Below are 21,958 nucleotides of genomic sequence, written 5' to 3'. Positions count from 1 at the left end.
AAACCCTCTTCCTTTATTCCCTTCCCCCAAACAACAACCATGTGAGATGAGTTGAACTGAAAGAGGATGACTAGGCCAAAGTTGCCCAGCCAGCTTTCATGTGTAAGGCAGGACTAGAACATCACAGTTTTGCTTCACATATTTCATTTCACAGTTTCATATGAAAATGCTGAATTTCTGCAAAATCTCAGAAAAACCTCTTGAAAGATTTTGAAGTAATTTATCATATAATGATCTTCTGGAATTTTTGTTATTGTTTATATGTTATTGTTAATATATATATACACACATACACACACACACACACATATATGATAGATAGATAGATAGATAGATAGATAGATAGATAGATATTAAAGCTCTACAACCTTCATCTATACTCTGCCATAGTGAGTAATTGGTCAACAATGTTCTCAGCCTTAAAATCCTATTTTCCAGTGGTTTTTCTTGATACATTTCGAAAAATATTCCAATATTTAGATAGGGGTGATTGCATTCAGAAAATTTGAATATTTTTTTTTTATTTGCAAGCCCAATTTATAAGTGTCACTGACAGGCTACTACTGGACCATTCTTTAAGAAAACATGGTGTAATAGCTTTCGCTTGCAGAAGTTTGAGATTTGTCATGATCTTTCATTGAAATACTTCTCCCATCATCTTCTCTGTCAAATAAAATATTGAAACATAAGAAAGAAAAATAGTTTCAGCCTTTTGGATCATTCTTTTTTAAGAGGCTTATTTCCTGTTGACTGTATTGCAAACCTATATATTGCGTGTATGACAGTGTGCCAGGGGTGGGTTCCTGCCAGTTCTAACCTCTTTTATAGAAGAGGTTCCACAAATCTACAGTGCTGTTTAGAACGGTTCCAGCTCCCTCCCCCCCACCCATCCGCATATCGTCAAGATGAAGAGCGAGAGGAGGAATTCTGGGAAATGAAGTCCACAAGTCTTAAAACTGTCAAGTTTGAACACCCCTGGGGTTTTTTTTTCTAAAGGGTTATGGGTGCAAGGTTCTTATAACTTGACAACTTTAAGACTTGCACACTTCAGAGTTCCTGAGCCAACATGACTGGAGGAGGAATACTGGGAGTTGAAGTCCACAAGTCTTAAAACTGTCAAGTTTGAACATCCCTGGGGATTTTTTTTCTAAAGGGTTAGGGGTGCAAGGGTCTTGTAACTTGACAGCTTTAAGACTTGCGTGCTTCAACTGCCAGAGTTTCTGAGCCAACATTTTGGTTGCTAAGCAAGAGCATTGTTAAGTAAGTTTCACCACATTTTACAAGTTGGCCACATGGCTGGCAAGCCACTCCCACCCGCTCACATGGCCATCAACCCACTCTCACCCAGTCACATGGCTGGAAGCCACTCCCACAAAGCAGGCCACACCTACAGAAGATGTTCTAAAAAAATTTGAAACCCACCACTGCAGTGTGCACATACCAACTCACATTAAACAACTAAGAAGAAATTTCCTGATTATAAGAATAAATAACCAATAGAACAGCTTGCCTCTCATTACTGGAGGTCTTCAATAAAGGATTGTCCAGAATGTAATAAGGTCTGCCTTAGGCAGGGTGTTGGACTAGAAGACCTCCAAGGTCCTTTCCAGCTCCATGTTTGAGTAAAATTCAAGGGGAAATTCAAGCTTTGGGGAAAATTCAAGGTTCCTTGAAAGTATCCATGATGTGTTCTCAAAATATCAAACACAATATATGATATGCTTTATTTACCTGTCATAGAACAGAGAGAGAAATGCAGTTTCTGCCACTGCAAAGTGTTATGAAGATAGCTAAAGTATAGAGAAGTGAAATGGGGACTTAGGAATCAAAGCATTTAAGCAAAATGCCTTTTTTTGCCACCTCTTTCCTTTGTCTGCCTTTCCCATTGTTCATTTTGGAATCCCTTCCCTTCCCTATATCTTTTCTGCAAACTGCTGATCTTCCTTCCAGGGATGCATTGCCTGTCTTGTATTTTTAGATAGGAATATTTCATGCTGTGTGTTGCTATTTCACTTCGGGTCAGGAACACCAGTGCAGTAAACTTGAACATAGAATGGGGTTGTTGTTTTTTTGGATGAGCTGTTATTTTCTGCCCAAATAGGATGCAGCTCTGGTAGCTTCTGGTACCTACCCCATCAACACAAGGTTTCATTTGACACATGACAACAAGCAAAAAAGAGAGTCAGGGAGGAACATGTATTTCCCAGCTGTTTGAGTGCCTTTGGCATCTGTGGTAATAAATTATCACCGCAGAAGATTACAGGATTTTGTAAACCAAGTCAAGTGCATGAAACCGCTTAATTTACGATGCTAATATCAAATAGTACAAGGCTGTGGACCAGAAGTTTCCTCATTCTTCTTATCGAGATGTAACTGCCACATTCAATACACACAGAAATGGACACAAATTTGTATCAGGTCTTTACTGCTTTGGTTGTTGTTACCTAAAGGCCCTGGTTATTAGTCACTGAATGAGAAAAGCTGAGCCCTTTATGGAGGTTGCACAAGGAATCTATCATCTGCAAATAATTAGAATTAGACACTAGAAATTACATTGTTTTTCTAATCAGCAGATGTGTCTACTTGGAGAAGGAGGACAGCTGTATCACAAAATGTGCAATACAAATGTGAAAGCAAGCCTAAAACAACACTGCACATTTTGTGATAACCCTACTTTCATAATGTCAAATGGGTCATTGCATAAAGGATCATTGCATAAATTGTTCAAGATGGCTCCTCCAGACCTTTGAAAAAAGTTACTGTATATAAGAAACTCAGACCTCAGTAGCAGAGGTCCTTTGCATAAGTGAAGTAAATTCAGTTATTGGGATGGTACTTCCTATTTACCAAGATTTATTGACATGATGTTGTATTCTTTTCTGCTTCAACTGTAAAGGAGCCATTCTGAGTCAGGCAAAAGATATCCCCGCACTGTGTTCTTTTCGTACAGTAGTCAAATGGAAGCCTGTGAGAGACTTACAAGTAGGACATGAAAGTTTTCTTTCAAAAGACAACAATTTGTGGGGAAGTGAGAGGATAGGACTTTCTTTTTATCCCCTTGTTCAGCAAATCTAACTGAACATTAAAGGTCATAAATAGACCTTTAATAGACTAAAAATTATGAGAAGCATCTATAAAATCAACCGGGAAGTGAGTTGGAAGTTCTAATTCCATTCCCTAATTTTCCTTGCTCGCAAATGATGTTCCCACAAATTATTCTCTAAAGTTATGTGTATGTATTTATGCACATGTATTTGTGTTGGGAAGCATTCATTGGGCAAAAGAAATAAGCAAACCATCAGAAATCTCACAAAATGAATAGGCAGTAGGGAAGAAATTGTCTTCAATCATCAGTCTTGTCCCATGTCTATGGTATTTCAAAGTAAAAATTTAAAGAGCAATTTTATACAATATTTGGCTCTTGACGATTAAGCAGCTGCAAAGTGTATGAAAATGGCCATTGGGGAAGCTCCTGTACTCTACTGATGGACTAGACTCAAAAAGCATGATAGAATAGGGTTCACTGATTTGTATTTGTTCAATATGTAATAGGAGCCCATCCATTACCTTAACATATGGTATGAACAATGCCATTGTGTTAAGCCATCATTTAACCAGCAAGGTACTATATTAAGTAACATAGGGAAGTTCTTCTATCTTTTGCCTGTAGCACCGATACTATTTACTTTTCATATTAATACCTATCACCCATCTTACAGAATTTGATTCTGATGATGTATGATAAAAACATACAAACAATAATTATAAAACCACTCTAAATCATAAATAAAACATAAATAAAACATAAATATTACCATTATTTTAAAAATGGTAAGAAGAACATAGATGTCACACAAGTGAACGCACCTCTCCAATCCCCATTTCCACTCCCAAGCCTATTATATAATCAAGTTTTAAGAGATTTCTGGAAAGATATCGAAGAAGAGTATGTCTCACCTCAGGAGTGGGAGGGATGATGTTCCACAGACACAACTGCAGAAAAGCCCCCCCCCTCTCCTTGGGGTCCCACCAAATATAGTTCACTAGCAGACAGGAGCTAGAAGAGATGGAAGTAATCGGGAAGCAACAGTTTCTCAAAATAACCTGGTCCATGAAGAAGGACTGTAAAGGTCAAAACTAGCATCTTGAATTGGGCCTGGAAGTAGCCTAACCATGTGCCATTCTAGGGGCACAGATACCTGCATTTTGTATCAACTGAAGCTTCCAGATACTCTTCAAGGGTAGCCCCATACCAGTGGTAGGTTCTGGCCAGTACGCCCCAGTATGGGCCAATGTTCCCTCTAATTTTTTTTCAGTGTGAGCGGAAAAGTACAGTGTGTGAGCGGCACAGTTTCATGCCTGAGCACCTAAGAGAGCCACAGTTTGAACTGCTGTCGCGTCTGCTGGACATTTGCGCAACATTCCAAGCGTCAAGCGCCAATTGCGAGCGAGGTTTCAGCCCGATGAATGCCAGGCATGAAAAGTGCCACTCAAACACTATACTTTTCCGCTCACCCTGAAAAAAAAAAGGCTCTCTGCTCAGCTTTTAGATTGTTAGACTGGCTAGAGAGAGACATGGCACCAACAGGGTCCTGGGTCCTGGCATTTTGCAGGCAACCTGTCCTCTCACATTCCTTTGGAATGCAACCCATCACATGTGAATTAGATTTTGCCAATTATCCTATTAAAAGATAATCCTATTATTCTAAAATACGACTAACTCAATATTAAAAACTGTAAATATTTGATGCTGATAAATAATAGCAGTAATTGTTATTATGAGTAAAATCAGTATTGATATATCAATATATCTATCAAAATTGACAATAAACACTAAAATAACAATACAAATATATAATGTGAAATATAAATGTAATAAATATAATATATAAATGCAACATAAATGTAATAAAATAATTTATCATGAAACTCTCCCCCTTTAAAGTAGTAAGATCAATTAAATAGTCTAGCAAGTTTGGACAATATGCTATATGTTATGTTACTTAAGAATATATATACCTCAGAATCAGATACAACATCCACATCATTTCCAACTGAGTCAATAAAATCATATGCCATGCCAAAACTATTTTAAATAAAGATATGAAATTAATCAAGTATTGCATTTATTTTTCAAAATGAATGTACATTTTTTTATTATTTAAGTTTTGTACCCTATCTTTTCTAACGTTAACTTTAAAAAGTTGTTACATCAGACTACAATACAAGTAATTAAATGAAGACTAAAATAAGTGTTTTGGCATATTGAGCTTTTTATATTTCTTTCTAATATTGCTTCCTTAGTTGAGAACTTCCTCCTCAGCTTACTTACGCATTAACTGTTTGTTGCTTTTATGGTTTATTCATTCACTGCTCCCTCTTCAGTTTTTTTCACAGGGGGCAGGGCTTCCTTCCTCCCTCCCTTCCTTCCTTCCTTCCCTCCCTCCCTCCACTCCTTTGGCCACCAATTTTGATCCAATTCTCTCTCTCTCTCTCTCTCTCTCTCACACACACACACACACTTTGGGGGGGGTTGAATTACTCCGCCTCACTGCGCAAAGTCGGCTCAGCATGTGTTCGGCCCCCACTTACGCCGAATCAAATCCGCGGCCGGCGGGACCAGGGGGTTGCATTTCAAAGCCGCCAGCCCTCTTGCTTCTTCTCCTTCACCAGCAAAGCTCCCGCTGGCTTCCCCGCCCGTGGCAGTGGCGTCTCTCCCTCCACGCGGAGCACCTGAGCTGGCTCCCACGTTATCCCTCCCCCTTCCTCCTCTGCCGTGCTTTTGAGGCCGCGGGAGCTAGTAGGAAAGCGGCGGAGGTGCGCTGGGCCGCTTTCCTACTAGCTCCCGCGGCCTCAAAAGCACGGCAGAAGAGGAAGGGGGAGGGATAACGCGGGAGCCAGCTCAGGTGCTCCGCGTGGAGGGAGAGACGCCACTGCCATGGGCGGGGAAGCCAGCGGGAGCTTTGCTGGTGAAGGAGAAGAAGCAAGAGGACTGGCGGCTCATCAAAACAAGTCTGGGGAGGTCCTTTGCGGGCGGCCAGTTCTAGCCGCCTGCAAAGGACTTCCCTACATTTGCTTTGGTAGAAATCTCTGCGCGGCAGTTAGAAACCTCTGCGCGGGGATTTCTTTTCATGTGCGCGGCCGCGCAGGCGCGCACCTTAGAGGGAACAGTGGTATGGGCGTACCAGTGCCTGCTAGGAGCATCAGGCACTGTTCCGGTATAGTGCTTCAGAGGGCCTGCTCACATTCCTTACCTGTATTTGACCCAACTGGGCCATTTGCGCATGCACACACAGCGTACAGTGCCTGCGCAACACTCTGCCGAGCAGCTGGCACGTCGCAGGTTACCGGTTGCGACAGGAGCTGGAACCCACCACTGCCCCATATAGAGCACATTGCAACAGTCCACCTAGAGGTGACAGGACTTGAATGACTGTGAGCAGAACCTCCTGATCCAGCAACTGATGCACAAGTTGAAATTGTTCAAAGGCAATCCTAGCCAGGACTGTCACCTGCTCTTCATGTGTCTCTGCACTACATTATCTGTAACTGTCCTGATGATCCCCAGTTACAGATAGTCCTCAACTTATAACAGTTCACTTAGTGACTGCTCAAAGTTACAACAGCACTGAAAAATGTGGCTTGTGGCCGTTTTTCACAGTTATGACCTTTGCAGCAATCCCATGATTGTGTGATCAAAAATTCAGATGCTTGGCAACTGGCTCATATTTATGACAGTTGTAGTGCCCCAGAGTCATGTGATCACCTTTTGCGAACTTTTTACAAGAAAGGCAATGGGGAAGCCAGATTCAATTCACAACCAGATCTCTAACTTATCAGCTGCAGTGATTCACTGAACAATGGTGGCAAGAACGGTCGTAAAATGGGGCAGAACTCTCTTAACAAATGTTTCACTTAACAATATAAATTTTGGGCTCAGTTGTGGTCGTAAGTCGAGGACTACTTGTATACATCTCTGCCCCTGGTGAATTAAGCAGCGCTATTGATGTTCTATCCTGGTTCCTGGAAGCTATGGCGATCTGGATGGGGAACAGCAGGCTTCAACTGAAGCTAGTAAGTCTGAGTGGCTCAGGGTTTGGGGTCTTTCTCATTCTGGGACCCCCAAGTTGCATATTAACATTTTCCTGGGACATTGCAACCCCATCTAGCATCAATGACAGTGTAGTTCTGGAAGGAGAAGGTGCCATATGCCTCATGTAAGGTTTTTGTTTCCACACGTCTCCTTTTTCCCTAATTCACCTTTCCCTTCTTGCACATGAGTTGTGCTTCCTCTAGGATCTTCTTCATTATTTTATTTCCTCTATTCCAGTGATGGTGAACCTTTTCGGCACAGAGTGCCCAAACCAGAATGTGTGTGCATGTGTGTGCGCCGGAGCACTGGAAACTGAAAGCCAGCTGGTCTTTGGGTTGTGCATGTGCATGCCGGCCGGCTGGTCTTCGAGTGCGCCGGAGCACCATAAACCGAAGACCAGCTGGCCGGCACGAAAATGCCTGTTTTTGGCCAGCGTTTTGGGGAGTGCTTTCCAGCACTCTGGAGCTTGCAAGGACTAGCATGCTGGAAACCAGAAGAGCAGCTAGCAACAGCGCATGTGCCCACAGAGATTGCTCTGCATGCCACCTCTGGCACGCGTGCCACAGATTTACTATCACAGTTCTATTCTGTCCTGCTACTATTCATCATCTGTTGCTGCATGGCACAGTCAGTCAAACTAAATCACTAGCACTTTTTAGGAAATGTTCTGCATAGCCAGGTTCTACACCAGGTGAAGCCCATCAAAAGCTGCTATTATCTCTCCCCAATTTCCAACACGTTTTATCACATAAGGCAAATGACATTTTTACTTTGTACACTGAACACAAGGTCAAAGCTTCTTTTACCAAGACAGGTTTTGAACTCTGGGCATTATACGTCTAGTCATTTCAGGCAGGTAATAAAAGAGTTGCCTGCAGTCCATAAAATAAAACTCAGCCCGTTTAACCAATAAGCTCCAGCACAGTTTTGGTTTTTCAGAAGGTTTTTATAATAATCTGACCTGCTTTTCACATTTTTGCTAACCAGGAATTGGGGAGGGATGTGATACAGTGACTGCATCCAGTACAAAATAAGCCCCTTCATTATTTATGCATTATTCATGGCAGTTTGTGAACACTGCATTCCTTTGGTCAGTTTGATTTACATGCTGCATTAAAATTCAAGCGTAAATGCTACATGGATTATTAGTAGGCTTTTAATCTTTGATTTCATGTCTAATTAGTTACAAGAGGTCAAACCTGATTTTCTCTTTCTCCTTTTTTCCCTGAAACAGCATTTTCAGGCGACTCTTTTTCTTCCCTATTACCTCTGCCTTCCCATAAATGTAATGCAGTAATAACTTGCCTTAATGATAACATAAGAGACGTCTATGAATTTTATAGAAGTCTTAATCCTCAGTATGCTGTAATCTAGACAGGCTTGAGTGATTCAGTGCATAAATAAGACAAAATAGTGAGTGCATTAGGAAGCCATATTGTATGAAAGCAACTCATCCATCTAGCTCATTATGTCTAAGTGTACCATGGTTTAGTCAACCCGACTGGATTCTTTGAGAGATGGATCAGCATTGTAGTTCTCCATGAGCCAGTGAGAGGGGGGCAGGGAACAAGGGGGGAAGTAGATGGGACAGACGCCTCCTGAAGCACTTTACTGGCCAAAATGGCACCTTGTTTTTGCCCTCCATGGCCTCCAGCAGCACTCTACTGGCCAAAAATGAGCTGCATAGAGGCCTCCCAAAATGGCCAGCAGAGTGCTGCCAGAGGTCGGGGTAGGCAAAAACAGGTCACGTGGAGGACTCCCGAGGTTCCCACACGGCTCATTTCCGACCTCCCCGGTCTCTTGCAGCACTTTGCTGGCCAAAAACGGGCCGCACTGAGGCCTCCCAAAAATGGCCGGCAGAGTGCTGCTAGAGGTAGGAAAAGCTGAAAACAGGCCATGTGGGGACCTTGGGAGGCCTCAACACGGCCCGTTTTTGGCCAGCAGAATGGTGCAGGAGGCCGGGGAATCCGAAAGCAGGCTACGGGCCAGATTTAAGCACCCCACAGGCCAGATCTGACCCGCAGGCCTTGAGTTTGAAACCCCTGGCTTATCTCAATAAAGTAGAGTCATAGTCTTCCTGTGGTTTCTAATCTGGACTATCATAGGATTTATTTATTTTATTAAATATACATGCCATCTCACTAATGAAGCAACTCTGGGCAACTTCTAAAATAGATTAGCTGTGCCTGTCCTAAATTTTGGAGACGTTTGTATCTATTTTTCACACCCTTGTAATTTATTGTTGTTAGTCCTGTTATGAAAGCCATTATGTTCCATTATGTTCAATAAAAAATCCTGTTGAAAAAGTTATAAAATAATTGTGTACTCCCAGCAATCAAAACAGTCCTGGGAAGCAGCAACCATTGGGTGTTGAAGGGCGGTTCATCTCTGTGTTGCATTGGCCATACAAATGGCTTTACCATACTAACTGATTTTCATACTGTGACCTTCTTTTCAGTTTTCTTTTCCCTTAGCAACTCTTAAGCTTTGTTCACATAATCGTTACAATGAGTGATGAGATCAAACCAGGGCAACATAATATGGATGACTTTTGCTAGATAATAATATGAGGAGCTGCAGAAAAGGAGTTTTTATTAGTCTTAACTCAGCAGATATTGATTGGGGTGGAGAAAGAAAATGGTGGATCAATATATTAGAAAGCAAATGACAGATGTAGAAAATGTAAATCAAAGCTCTATTTTTTTTACAATCTAAGAAACTATAAGCTGCCCTTTACAGTTTCACTACACCACACCAAAGATAGTTTCAGAAAGTAGTAATTTGTCTCCATTATTAGTATAATTTCATTTGGGAATGAAAGACTAGAAAAAAGAACCATTAGCTTCTTGTCACTTATGGGAAGGAAATTAGAAATGCTACAAGTATGACACTCAAAATATCATTACACGTTAGTACTAGAAAGGGGGAAAAACTGATAATTCCATAACCTCAACAGAGAGATTGACAGATTAAAATAAATTCATCTCGATGCAAACTTTATTGCAGTGTAATATGATTTTTGCTTTCCTCTGAGTTGTACTAAAATTTAGTAATTCTTTTTGACTTGCAGAACACATTTTACACATTGCTGGTGGCTTTGATTAAGAGGTACCTATCTCTTTTGCCAATATTCAGCTTTATTTTACAGTTTTAATAAAAGGACAGATGCCATATATCAGGAATAACTAGCTCAAACCACAAACAATAAAATATAAGCACAAGGGAGAAACACATATGGAAGAAAAACGAGATAACTAGGTATTTCATAAGTGAATACCAGGAAGGACAAATATGAGTTCTCTTTCATACTTAGGAAATAGCATACAAGTTTTAAATCAGAAAAAAATATATACAAAAACACCAGTCTTGATAAGTAGGGAGTAAACTCCCTATGTTGAAATACTTAACTCTTTGCAATAATACATGCAGTAATACATGCCAGGTCTGCCCCCTCGTCTAAAATTAGGTCCTGGACGAGGGGAGCCTTGTGAACCACAGACCTGGCATTTAGCAACAACAACCTGAGACCAGGGTCCTGACTACTCACGCCATCTGGCCTTGGAGTGGAACTAACAGGGCCGGAAGGAGGGATCCCTCTGACGTAGGGAACCCTCCTTCCCCAGTAATGGCTTGCCCTGAAGTTCCCGCCATATCTGCCCCTCCCCAATATGACCCTAATGTTCCGGCCCACTCCCGCATCTATGGTCCCTCCACCCTCTCCCCTGGCCGCCGGATTCACCAGCAGGCCCCTTCGACACACACATCCAAGGGCTGGATTAGGCCTGGGCCCCCCTGCCAAAGCACTCAGTGCAGGAGGTACCCAGCTATGCTCCTGGCCCACCACACATACACACACATACAATCAGTCAATCCCCACAAACAAGTTAAAACAAGGGAAACAACAATATCATAATAAAAGTGGGAACATTCAGTCAACCACAATCAAACCACGCACTCTCCATACAATTAAAAATTATAAAAAATTACAAATTTATAAAAATTATAAAAAGTGCGCAATATAGCAAATTGATCGAATATAGTCCGAAAAAGCCGAGGAGGGAGTAATGTCCAAGACCTCCCACGTGGGAGCCCAAGATCCAGGGAATAATGAAAGAGACATATGGTGATAGCAATAAAAGAGAGAGACACACTTCCCAGTCCTCTCTCTCGTTACTGTAATAAGATTGCAGAAAGTCAGTGGGGGTATGAACAGAAAGCCCAGGATGGCAATAAAGTCATAAGCCCCAATTTGCTCCCCAACGATGGTCCGGAGGGCAAGGCCAGGAAATGTCTGGGAGGCAAGTAGGCCATAGGCGGTGGATATAGCAGCGAAAGTTGCGGGGCCAGCCATAGGCGACGACAGACCAGCAACACCCCTTCCCTCAGAAACAAAAGGACACACGGGAGCCAGGGAAACCCCACGATAAAAGAGGGGAGGAAAAAAAAACCCGATCCCAGCTGTACCGTGACACTCCCAGTGGTGGCAGCCGACCGGTAGGCCGCTAGGCTAGCAACTCCACCCCCAGCCTCACCCTAACCCTAACCTTAATCCTAATATTAAAATAAACTAACCCCACCCAATAATTCTAATCTAACCCTACCCTGTCCCTAGTGTTATAGTATCAACTGGAAGTCAAAGGTTCTGGTCCAAAGTAGGAAGTGGGACCATGGGAAGGGGACCCAAGGGGTTTCTAGAAGACATTCTAAGTTATATGGATTTCTATCTTATAGGATCCATTACTCTAGAATTCTGCATTCCACTGTTGTTATTATTGAACTACACTGGAGTTCTCTAACTAAACATTCTATCCCTTCCTTTATTTTTAGGGATGCGGCAGGGAAATGATGCTGGGACACAATATCGGTCTGCCATCTATACATTCACCCCAGAACAAATGGAGTCTGCCTTGAAATCTAAAGATGATTACCAAAAGGTAAGGAGAAACTTAAAAGGGCTTCCAGGTCACCTTACAACATTCAGACTGAGAAAAGCCATTATGACTTATCCTCTCAACTTACGTCTACAATTGGAACTGGAGTCTCAGGTAAGGCAATTAAGAAAGATATTCACGTGACCGCTTCCCTCAATGACTTCAATCCCGGCTCTCCCTGTTGCAGTTGTTAAGCAGGTAGAGTGAAACAGCTGCCTACTGAAAAAGGGCAAACAGCTCCTCTTCATGCATGAAGGTGAACTCATATGCTGGGCTGGAGAAATGAGGCAGGGATTATGAAGATTATTTCTCCACTACAGTGCACAGGTTCCTCTGTCCTCTGTGTTCAGAAGGGAACTCATGAACTGAGCTAGAGAAATGAGGTGAAGGGGATAATGCAGCTCAACAAAGGATTTCTGTCCCTTCTCCTGCCATGCATGGAGGAGAGGGGATTCTTTGGCATATGGTAGCAGCTTGCAAGTTTCCCCGTCAGCTTCCCCATTGACTTTCTGGGGAAGCTGGCAGGAAAGATTGCAAATGATGATCATGTGCCAGAGAGCACTTGGCAATTAGTTATAATATATAATGTTGCCAAGCACCCAGATCACAAACCCTTCACGAACACAAAGCCACGTTTTATGATGGCAGGAAGTGTTTGACAGACTCTAAAGCGGACATTAATGCCTTCATAACTTTGAATGGTTGTTAGACTGCTGGTTGTATGCCATCCACTACCTTTATCAGTTTCGTAGCCACTAGCCCAGGGATGGGCAATTAATTTTCCAAAAGGGTCAGATGAGAAACTGGGACTGTTGTGGAGGATTGCTCCTGCCCCACCCACCACTGCCAACACTCTACCCACGAAGCTGCTCTCCTCTGCCGATGCTGCCCCGATGCCCCAATGCTGACTCTGCTTTACACCCCATCTGCCAATGCTGCCCTGCAGTTGATGCTGCTGATGCCCGCTCCCTGCTGTCAATGCCATGGATCAGATTAGGACCGCCTGTGCCCATAGGCTGTAAAATGCCCAGGTTTGCATTACCTGTACACTGCTGAAACGAGGGTTTTTTTTTACTCCTTGAAGACTAGCTTCCTATTTTATTTCCAATCTCACTCTTAAGGTCAGTGTATTTCAGGGGTGGGCTGCTGGGGGTTCGCAGCACCCCTAGCTAAGATTCTGTGCAGTTTGGAGAACCCCCAAATCCTACTGCTGGCTGGCCCTTGTTACCCTGCCTCCAACTAGGAGTCCCCGCGCAGCCCATTTTGGATGCAACTAAGTGCAGGGCGTGTATGGAGGTTTGGGGAGGGCAAAAAATGGGCATACCAGAAGTTCAGGAAGGCGAGAAATGGGCCCAATTCTGGCCTCCAGAGGGCCTCCAGAGCCTGGGGAGGCTCTTTTCACTCTCCCAGAGGCTCAAGGAAAGCCTCTGGAGCCTGGGCAGGGCAAAAATACTCCCTCTGCCATGGTGCAGGAGGCTGACTAAGTCATGCCCACCATGGCCACGCCCACCCAGCAACCGGGCAGAGAACCCCTTGCTAAAATTTTTGAAGCCCACCCCTGGTGTATTTATATCAGATGTTGTTTTGGCACTGCTGTACTTTTTCATGCCATCGCTCATAATGAGGAGAAACTCCATTCAGAACTGTGAACAGTCTTCCAGTATTCTTTGCTGTCTGTTTGAATAGCTAATAGCTGGAGACTCTTTATAAAATATGTGATGACTGACATCACTACCTTTGAGTTTTCTTTCCACAAGGGATAGCGAGCAAAGTAAAATATCAGCAGGGAGATTTGTTGACTAATGATTTCACGTCAGTTAGATATAAAGAAAAGAAGAATGGAAGACAGTGACAACCATGTAACTCTCATAATTGCAAGCTTGAGTTGTTTATTCACTTGAGAACAATTTTACTTTGCAAAATAGTATAAAATATTTTATATTTACGTAGTTAGAAATGTAGGATATTTCCAAATCAAGCTCCCATACAGTTGTATAAATCAATTCAAGCGGCACAATAAACTCTAATATGCTTATACTTTTTAGTTTTTGTATTTATCTTGAATATATTGACTATATCGGAAATAGCAGAGATAGCAGCAAGTAGTGGCATGGAAAAAAAATGGTGATCTGCTTCTGTATTAATGTCCTTTCCCAAAGTCTCCTTCTCAGTACTTTTCAGTGAACTATAAACTTTATTCTAAGAAATACCTGCATCATTATTATTCATTCCCCCTCCCAAGAGGACTAAGGATGGTTCTCATTAATTTATATTGTTTTCTTTCCTGTAGTTTTATGTGCAGTTATTGGGAGATGGGTTTAAGGTTGAAAAATGTCTGGTTTTTTCCCCCTTGCCCAATGTTCCCTCTATTTTTTTTTTCAGTGTGTGTGGAAAAGTATACTGTTTGAGCGGCACATTTTCATGCCTGAGCACCTGAATTTTTTTCACAGATGTTTCACAGAGCAATTGATTTATAGGATCCAAATTGGAATGGAGAAAAATGGTTTTGTGCATGTGTGAGTGTGTGTGTGTGTGTGTGTGTTTGAGTGAGCGAGGGATCTGGTAAGGGAACTGCGCCTATTTAGAAAAGAAGGTAAATTATTGCAAACATGATCAGTCTAAGATAAATATGGGGACAGGTTGGGCAGTAGAGAGAAAGTGATAAAAGAGTGGGAGAGAGGAAGAGAGGAAGAAAAAAAGAGGGAAGAGAGACAGAAAGAGACAGAGGAGGGAGATAGTGACAGAAGAGTGAGAAAGAAGGAGAGAGAGAGACAAAGAAAGTGAGAGAGACAGAAAGAGACAAAGAGGAGAGAGAAGGGAGAAGGAGAGAGAAAATGACAGAAGAATGGAAAAGAAGGAGAAAGAGAAGAGAAAGAGGATGAGAGAGACAAAAAGAGACAAAGAGGAAAGAGAAGGGAGAAGGGGAGAGAAAGTGACAGAAGAATGGAAAAGAAGGAGAGAGAAAGAGAAGAGAGACAAAGAGAAAGAGGATGAGAGAGACAGAGAGAGAAGAGAGGAAGAGGAAAGAGTAAGAGAGAACATCTCATTTCAACCCTGAGGTGCAAATATTCTCTCTGATTGGTAATTTTATTTGTCCATTTACTATCCAATACTCTCATTTCTCCTTACATTCATCAAGAATTCCCTTCTTTTTATTGAATTTATCACAATACCTTGAGAACAACTTTTTCAGCATAGCTTTACAGCTATTTAAAATATATAGTAATTTAGGTCAGGTTTTCAGAACATTAGTCTATTTATAAATCACTAAGTGCAAAGAAACAGAATTCAAAAAGTTGGCTTCCCTTTTTGTAATTGCCTATTGCCTGCTTAATTTTCTACCTACATTTTTGATAACTGATATTCACTGTTGACCCAAGAAGCCCATCGTAGAAAGAAACCCTCCCTATGAACTTTTCCATGGAATGAAGTTTGATCTTTTTCTCAACCACATAGTAGCGTATTCTTTCTAAGGAGGATATAATCAAGTCCATAATTGCCTATCAATGTAACAGTGTGGCGATTGACAATGTCTTTATATTTCAACTCTAACTCTTTCAGTCTTAAAGGTTTGGTGAGGAGAAATCCAAAAATTCTTTTAAAGAGGAAAAAAATGCTTGCACAATTGCAAGTTCGGTCGTTGGGCGGCAGATCGAAAGTGGGAGCCAAGCCGGGTCACTCCTTCCAAGAGGCAACTTTCCCATTGAATGACTCGCTGCCCTAGACTCGGGGACACCCTCTGCAGTCTCTCTCTCTCTCTCTGTGTCTGTCTGTCTGTCTCTCTCTCTCTCTCATGGCAAATCTGAGCAGCCGCTGCTGGGAGCCCATCCCATGCCTTCTCCCAACCCACACACCCCTTCTCTCAGCTACTTTCTGCCTTGTGATTGCTGTCTCCAGGCTGGCTCTCCTCTCCTATTATCATGGAAGGCGTCTCACAAAAACCACTGTGCGGCACCTGCGCAGCTTAGAAGGAACATTGCCCTTGCCCCAGAAAATCTTTCCTGTTATATACTGAAATGAAGTTTTTTAAAAAAAAATTGGGAAAGGTGTGCTATCTGTCTTCTTGCAGATTGTCAGCAATATCCTATGAAAAGTAAAGCATATTAAGTTTACATTTTACAAATTAGCAAACTTGAGTCTCGCTTTAGGACTCACATAACTGAGGTTTCATGCCAGCAATTCTTCTCTACTTCCTCTTGGGCTTAGACCACAGCCTATCATGCTATCATTGTCTGTCTGTTTTGGTCTGTCAACTTGGGGAGAGAAGTATTGCCTTGTGACTGACTGTTATAAGGTCATCTGTGATCTTGACAACATGCGGGTATTGGTCCTTTAATCAGAAGAAGTTGCTCAAACTGTGAGCTTAATTTTGTTTATCCATACTTTTCCCTATTTTCTTTCCTGCCGTTTCATTCTTGATGTGCTAGTTTTTCATAAATAAATTTTATGGGTAGGTATTTGACCCATTTCAATGGAAAGAATTAAGACATTTTGAGGAATAGAAAAGGTTGAAGTAGTTCCAGGCATCCTAATCAGACCCTTTCTCCATATCTCTTTTTCTCAATATAGTTTAATGTTTTACATCTTAATTTCTCCAGTCAGATGCAAGAAGCTTTTAAAAGGTCAGATCACTGAGAATTATTCATAAAATTTTTTACATTATCAGTTGTGTCTATCAAATTTAAATAATACAGATTACAATTAAGAAAAAAAAGTCTTATTGAGATTGAAAGAATTTTGTCATTGGGATTGGTAGTATAGGAGTTAAGCTTTAGATATTTAATTTAAGTCAAGTTATCTCTCTATAATCTGTCTGTTTTAAAATCACTTTTATGTATAGTCAATCTGTAATATTGTGTGAGTAACTTTTGTAGACAGTTATTTCATTTGGTTGCTTGGTAGATTTAAAAGCATAATGGGGAACTGCCAATCATTTTATACGGTTAAAAAAAAAAGCTTTATGTGGGTATTTTCCCTCATTGATATAATTTTTCCTACCCTACATCCGGAAATAGGGATCTCTACAGAGTTTTGCTGCCAGCCTCTTGTCTTTAGGAAACTTTGGAAAGTAAGAATTTGCCACATAATTATTTTGGATCATTCCTACAGAGGAAAGCTGGCACATAGGTACATATGTTTCACCTGTGAAGTTTTTTGTTTGTTGTTTCTCAGGTAGTGCTTAGGTTTTATTTATGTATCATCTTAATCATACTCTTATGTCTAATTTACTCTACATCTTATTTATTTTCTATACATGTATTAATTTAGATACAAAAATGTTTCATTATTTGCAAAATAGAGTGAGTCCAGCTCATATACAGTCTCTGTATTTGTTTCAAACACTATTCCTCTAAGACCAGTAGCAATTTTTTTCCCATTCCCTCTAAAATGTATTTACTTTTACAGTCCCTTTACACACTGTACAATATTTTCTTAGCCTCCCAGTTCATAGTATAACACTTGCTTTTCTCTCTCTCTCTCTTCACTTGTCCTCAGACTTTAGACTGCTTATCCTTAATATAGCTTTCAGCTGACTTTACTCCTTTTTTTAACCACATAACAATTTAGTGTTCCTTCTGGCTATCACACACCATTCTCTTGTTGTCTTGTGTCTTCTCTTTTCTAAAACAATATGCTGTAAGCTGAAAATGTAGAAAACAAGAGCTAAGACAGAACCAATAGAAGACTTATTAAAAGTCTTCCAGGATGCCTATTAGTTAACTTTTAGGAATAGGGTTGAAGTAGAGCCAATAGAATGCCTGTCAGATAACTTTTGAAGTGTTTATTAGTTAAGACTTAGAAATAGGGATGGCGTGGAGCCAATAGAGGAGTCTTTAGATAACTTTCAAAAAGTCTATTAGACAGTTTCTTTATCCCATTTTAAAAAAATTATAAAAGCTTGCTAAATCCTTTGTTCTGGGTTCTGGCATTTTTTTTTTGGCCGGGACCCTTTTGCTGAAGCGCTTCAATAAAAGGAAATCAATCCTGCACCTCATGTTCGGGTCTTAGCCTGGCACCAAAGCCAATGAAGACTACCTTCATTGGCTTTGGCGTCAGGCTAAGACCCAAATTTGGGGACAACAGAATGATCAGGATATTTTGTAGAATGTATCTTTGGTTTAAATCTCTGCACTTTGTGTTTGTATTACATTCTACAATGGCATTAGTATGCCATGATATAGGTGTTAACATTCCCTATTCTTTGTTTTGGTATAATTTCTTTTTAAAACTTTTTCAGTTGATTATATTTCAACAGATCATCCACCACTCCAAATTCATTGTTAGCGCTTCCACACGTGTAAATTGGTGTTAGGCGTCAACTTAAGCAGCAAATAAACATTCACATGATTCATTGGCATTTCATTATTGCAAAAATGAGAAATACTGTTGTGACTGACTTGCCAGCTCCAAGAAATAGTATGGAAATTCAGAATTTTGATCAAGACAGAATTTGGTTTATTTCATTGCCCTCTGGTGGCCCTAGGACAGGTCTGCAACATTGTGAGAACAGTTCATATTCCTCTTTTTAAAAATAAATAAATAAAATAAATTGTATTAAAAATTTTAAAGGACCATAAATACTAGCCCAAAGTAATACAAAATAGAAAGAATAAAGAAAAAAACTGCAGTAAAAATGAATTAAAAATACAGAGAAGCTCTGCAGCAAATATAATTACAATTTTTTCTCTTATTGTATGATTTTTTTTTTAAAAAGCTCACTTTTTTCTATTTTTCACTTTATAAATCAAAACTAGAAGTCACAAGTGCATTTTTTAAAAATGTTTCATGCAGATAGTCTATAAGAGGTTTCTCCCTTTAGGACTTGCCAATTGCTCAGAATTGGTAACAGTATGCGACAATTCAGAGAAGTTAAGCTATGTAGAAAATGTTAATCCAAACCATTTTGATTCCCTGCATTGAGCAAGTTTGATTATGTAGCAGTGATAATTTTGAAGTCTAAGTATAAATATGTATCATATGTTCCCATGTTTTAACATGTATTAGAAGCTAAGCCAATTTCAGCTCATCTTGCAGTAGAAACTTCCTGCATAATCCTGAAAGAAATAGACAATAGTGTCTTTTCAATCTGCAAACACATAAAAAAACATGATATGCTTTTCTTTGCAACTGAGAAATTAAGTAGAAAATCAACATCCAACTAGAGCTCAATTGAAAGGAATGCCTCTGAATCCAAAGAAAGAGGCATTGGAAGTCAGGCAACCTGTAAATTGAATAATTAAATTTGATGGTCAGAAAAGCTTTAATCTAGCCTGACAATAGGGCCTTTTCTTTTTAAAAGGCTAAGGAAATTATTTATTTAATTGGTATTCTGATTTTATCTTCTAGATTGTAAAAATTTTAAACAAAACAAAAGCAAAACGTAAGCAGCCTTGTCCTTTTCTGAAAGCTACAGAAAGTTTTAAAAAGCACAGTTCCCAAAGAAGCTCAATTCATAGCATGAGGAAAACAAAGTAGCACTAAGACATATAGTCTTAGTGCTTTACAGCCTTCTAAGTGGTTTACAGAGTCAGCATATTGCCCCCAACAATCTTGGTCCTCATTTTACCAACATCGGAAGCAGAGGTAGGTTGCTCCTGGTTCAGCCCAGATTGGGTGAACCAGTAGTGGTGGCAGTGGGAAGCTCCACCCACCTGCGCGGACACTTCTGCGCATGCGCAAAAGCATTGTATATATTTGTGTGCACAAGGAAACCGGTAGTAAAAAAAATGGAAACCCATCACTGCTCGGAAGGATAGAAGGCTGAGTCAACCTTGAGCTGGTTAGAATTACCCACTGTGCTATTATTAACTAGTACTCCTCTCCATCTCTTACTATGTACTTAACCTAGTCTAAAATTAGATTTTCATTTTTAAAAAGTACAATTAAAAGCCAGGCAGGCTTAAGATAAACCTCATAACTTTATAAAATTCATGAAAGTTGATATTTGCTAGAAGAAAAATAGTATGAGATACTGTATCGTTGGAATTAAAACTGAATTGTGAAACTGTTGGGGAGCCATTTTCTTTCCTTAAGCCCAGAAGTTAGTTATCCTTCCTCATATTTCTGATGTCACAAACTTGTAATCTTTATGAAAATATAGGACAAGTTTTTATAAGGAGATAAAAGCAGTTTATAAATGATGGTTATATATCAGTCTTTCTATTTATATGGTGAACATGATCTGAGATGTCACTGTGGGCTAATAGAGGACTTGCAAATATTGGCAGCTTGTTATTTCAATGTTGCAGCACCTAGCCAAACTTGGCCCATCTTAAAAAAATTAAGTAGTATTGGATGTAATTAGAACTTGAATAGTACACTTAGCTGGAAAATTTAAAAGAACAAAAAAAAAAAAAAAAGAAGCCTACAGCATTTTTTGTTATTGTTGCCAAGAAAATGGCATGGGTCATCAAGATGGAACTCAATTTGAGATAGATGTTTATGTTCTCTATTCATTAAATTCTTTCTGTAGTATTTTAGCTGTGATATGCTTCATTAATTTACTTTAGGTCCTTTTAATGGAAAAGCAAGTTGCAAATATAATAAATTTCATAAGAAGAATCAGCTATATTATTTGGATTTAAAGCTAATTTGGTGTCAACAAAATGGATTGTTTTGGTTTCAAGAATACCTTGAAAAAAATTAAGATTTTTTAAAATACCAAACGGGAAATTTGTGTTCTCCAGATGTTTCAATCATTCTTGAGCATTAGTCTATTTGGCTCGGTTTGATAGATTATATTCCCTTCCATAGCTTTATTTAATATTTGAACAAGGCTGGGGATAGTAAAAATTTCCAGTGCAGTTCACTGTCACTCTGATCAAAAACGAGTCTTATGAGCTCTTTGGAATTTATGCTAGAGACTTAGGGAAATATGTTCTCTGAATTACTGGATCAACTTCACAGAACTTTGATTGAATCCCAGTTTCATCTCAACTCCAGCTGAAACTTACTTGGAATGCATGCCTTCAGTTGCAGGGACTCTTTATTCAGGAGGATTGGTATTCTTCAAAAATGGCAGAGTTTCAGTCTGCCCAGTTCAAACATTTTCTTTCCATGTTCCAGTGTTGAGCTCTACCAGATGACAGATTCTAAACTGTAGAGCTAGTCAGCCCTAAAGTGAATGAAACGTGACCTACAACTGCTCTAGTTGGGCTTGTAGAAGAAAGATTAATATTTGCAATGTACACTTTTAGTGAAATTAAACTATTTTTATTTGAATAGGTATGGTGGAAATAGTTCTGCTATTTTATTTTATTGTATTACTTTATTTTATTTTATTTATTTTATTGTTTTATTCTCTTCAAGTCATTGTTGACTTCTGATGACTGCTCGGACAAGTCATCACAATCTTCTTGGCAAGGTTTTTTGAAAGTTGTTTGCCATTGCCATCTTTCTAGGGCTGAGAGGTAGTGACTGGCTCAAGATTACTCAAGTGGTTTTATGCTTAAGATGAAACAAGAATAACAAGTTGAAATGGACCTTGGGGGTCTTCTACTCCAATCCCTACTCAGGCAGGAGACCTATACAATTCTGGAGTAATAGCTGTCCAGTCTTTTCTTAAAAACCTCCAGCGATGGAGCACCCACAACTTCCAAAGGCAAGCTATTCCACTGATTGTTTCCAACTGACTGCTTAGTTCTAAGTTGGATCTGTCTTTGAAAAGTTTCCATCTGTTACTTCTTGTCTTGCCCTCAAGTGCATAAGATAATAGTTCATCTCCCTCTTCTTTGTGACAGCCCTTAAATATTATAAGACTGCTATCACGTCACCCGTAGTCCTTTTCTCTATTAGACTAGACATATCCAGTTCCTGCAACCGTTCCTCATATAATGCCCCCTAATTATCTTTGTGCTTTTCTCTGCACTTTCTTGAGTCTCAATGCCTTTTTTTTGTATTATGGTGACCAAAACTGGATACACTATTCCAAGTA

General features: G+C 40.1%; 1 protein-coding gene across 4 annotated transcripts in view; it reads left to right on the top strand.

Moving 5' to 3' along the window:
- The window catches only part of MSRA (methionine sulfoxide reductase A), a 168,931-nt gene that overhangs the window by 83,455 nt on the left and 63,518 nt on the right, over window positions 1-21,958 (top strand). For all 4 annotated transcript variants that reach the window (XM_032215912.1, XM_032215910.1, XM_032215911.1 and 1 more), the window contains exon 5: window positions 11,921-12,027. In XM_032215912.1, the coding sequence (XP_032071803.1) occupies window positions 11,921-12,027 (107 nt within the window). The remainder of the gene's footprint in view (window positions 1-11,920; window positions 12,028-21,958) is intronic.

This window comes from Thamnophis elegans, chromosome 4 (genome assembly GCF_009769535.1).
Source record: "Thamnophis elegans isolate rThaEle1 chromosome 4, rThaEle1.pri, whole genome shotgun sequence".
In the NCBI taxonomy this organism is placed as follows: Eukaryota; Metazoa; Chordata; class Lepidosauria; order Squamata; family Colubridae; genus Thamnophis; species Thamnophis elegans.
This window is presented reverse-complemented; position numbering and strand designations above follow the sequence as displayed.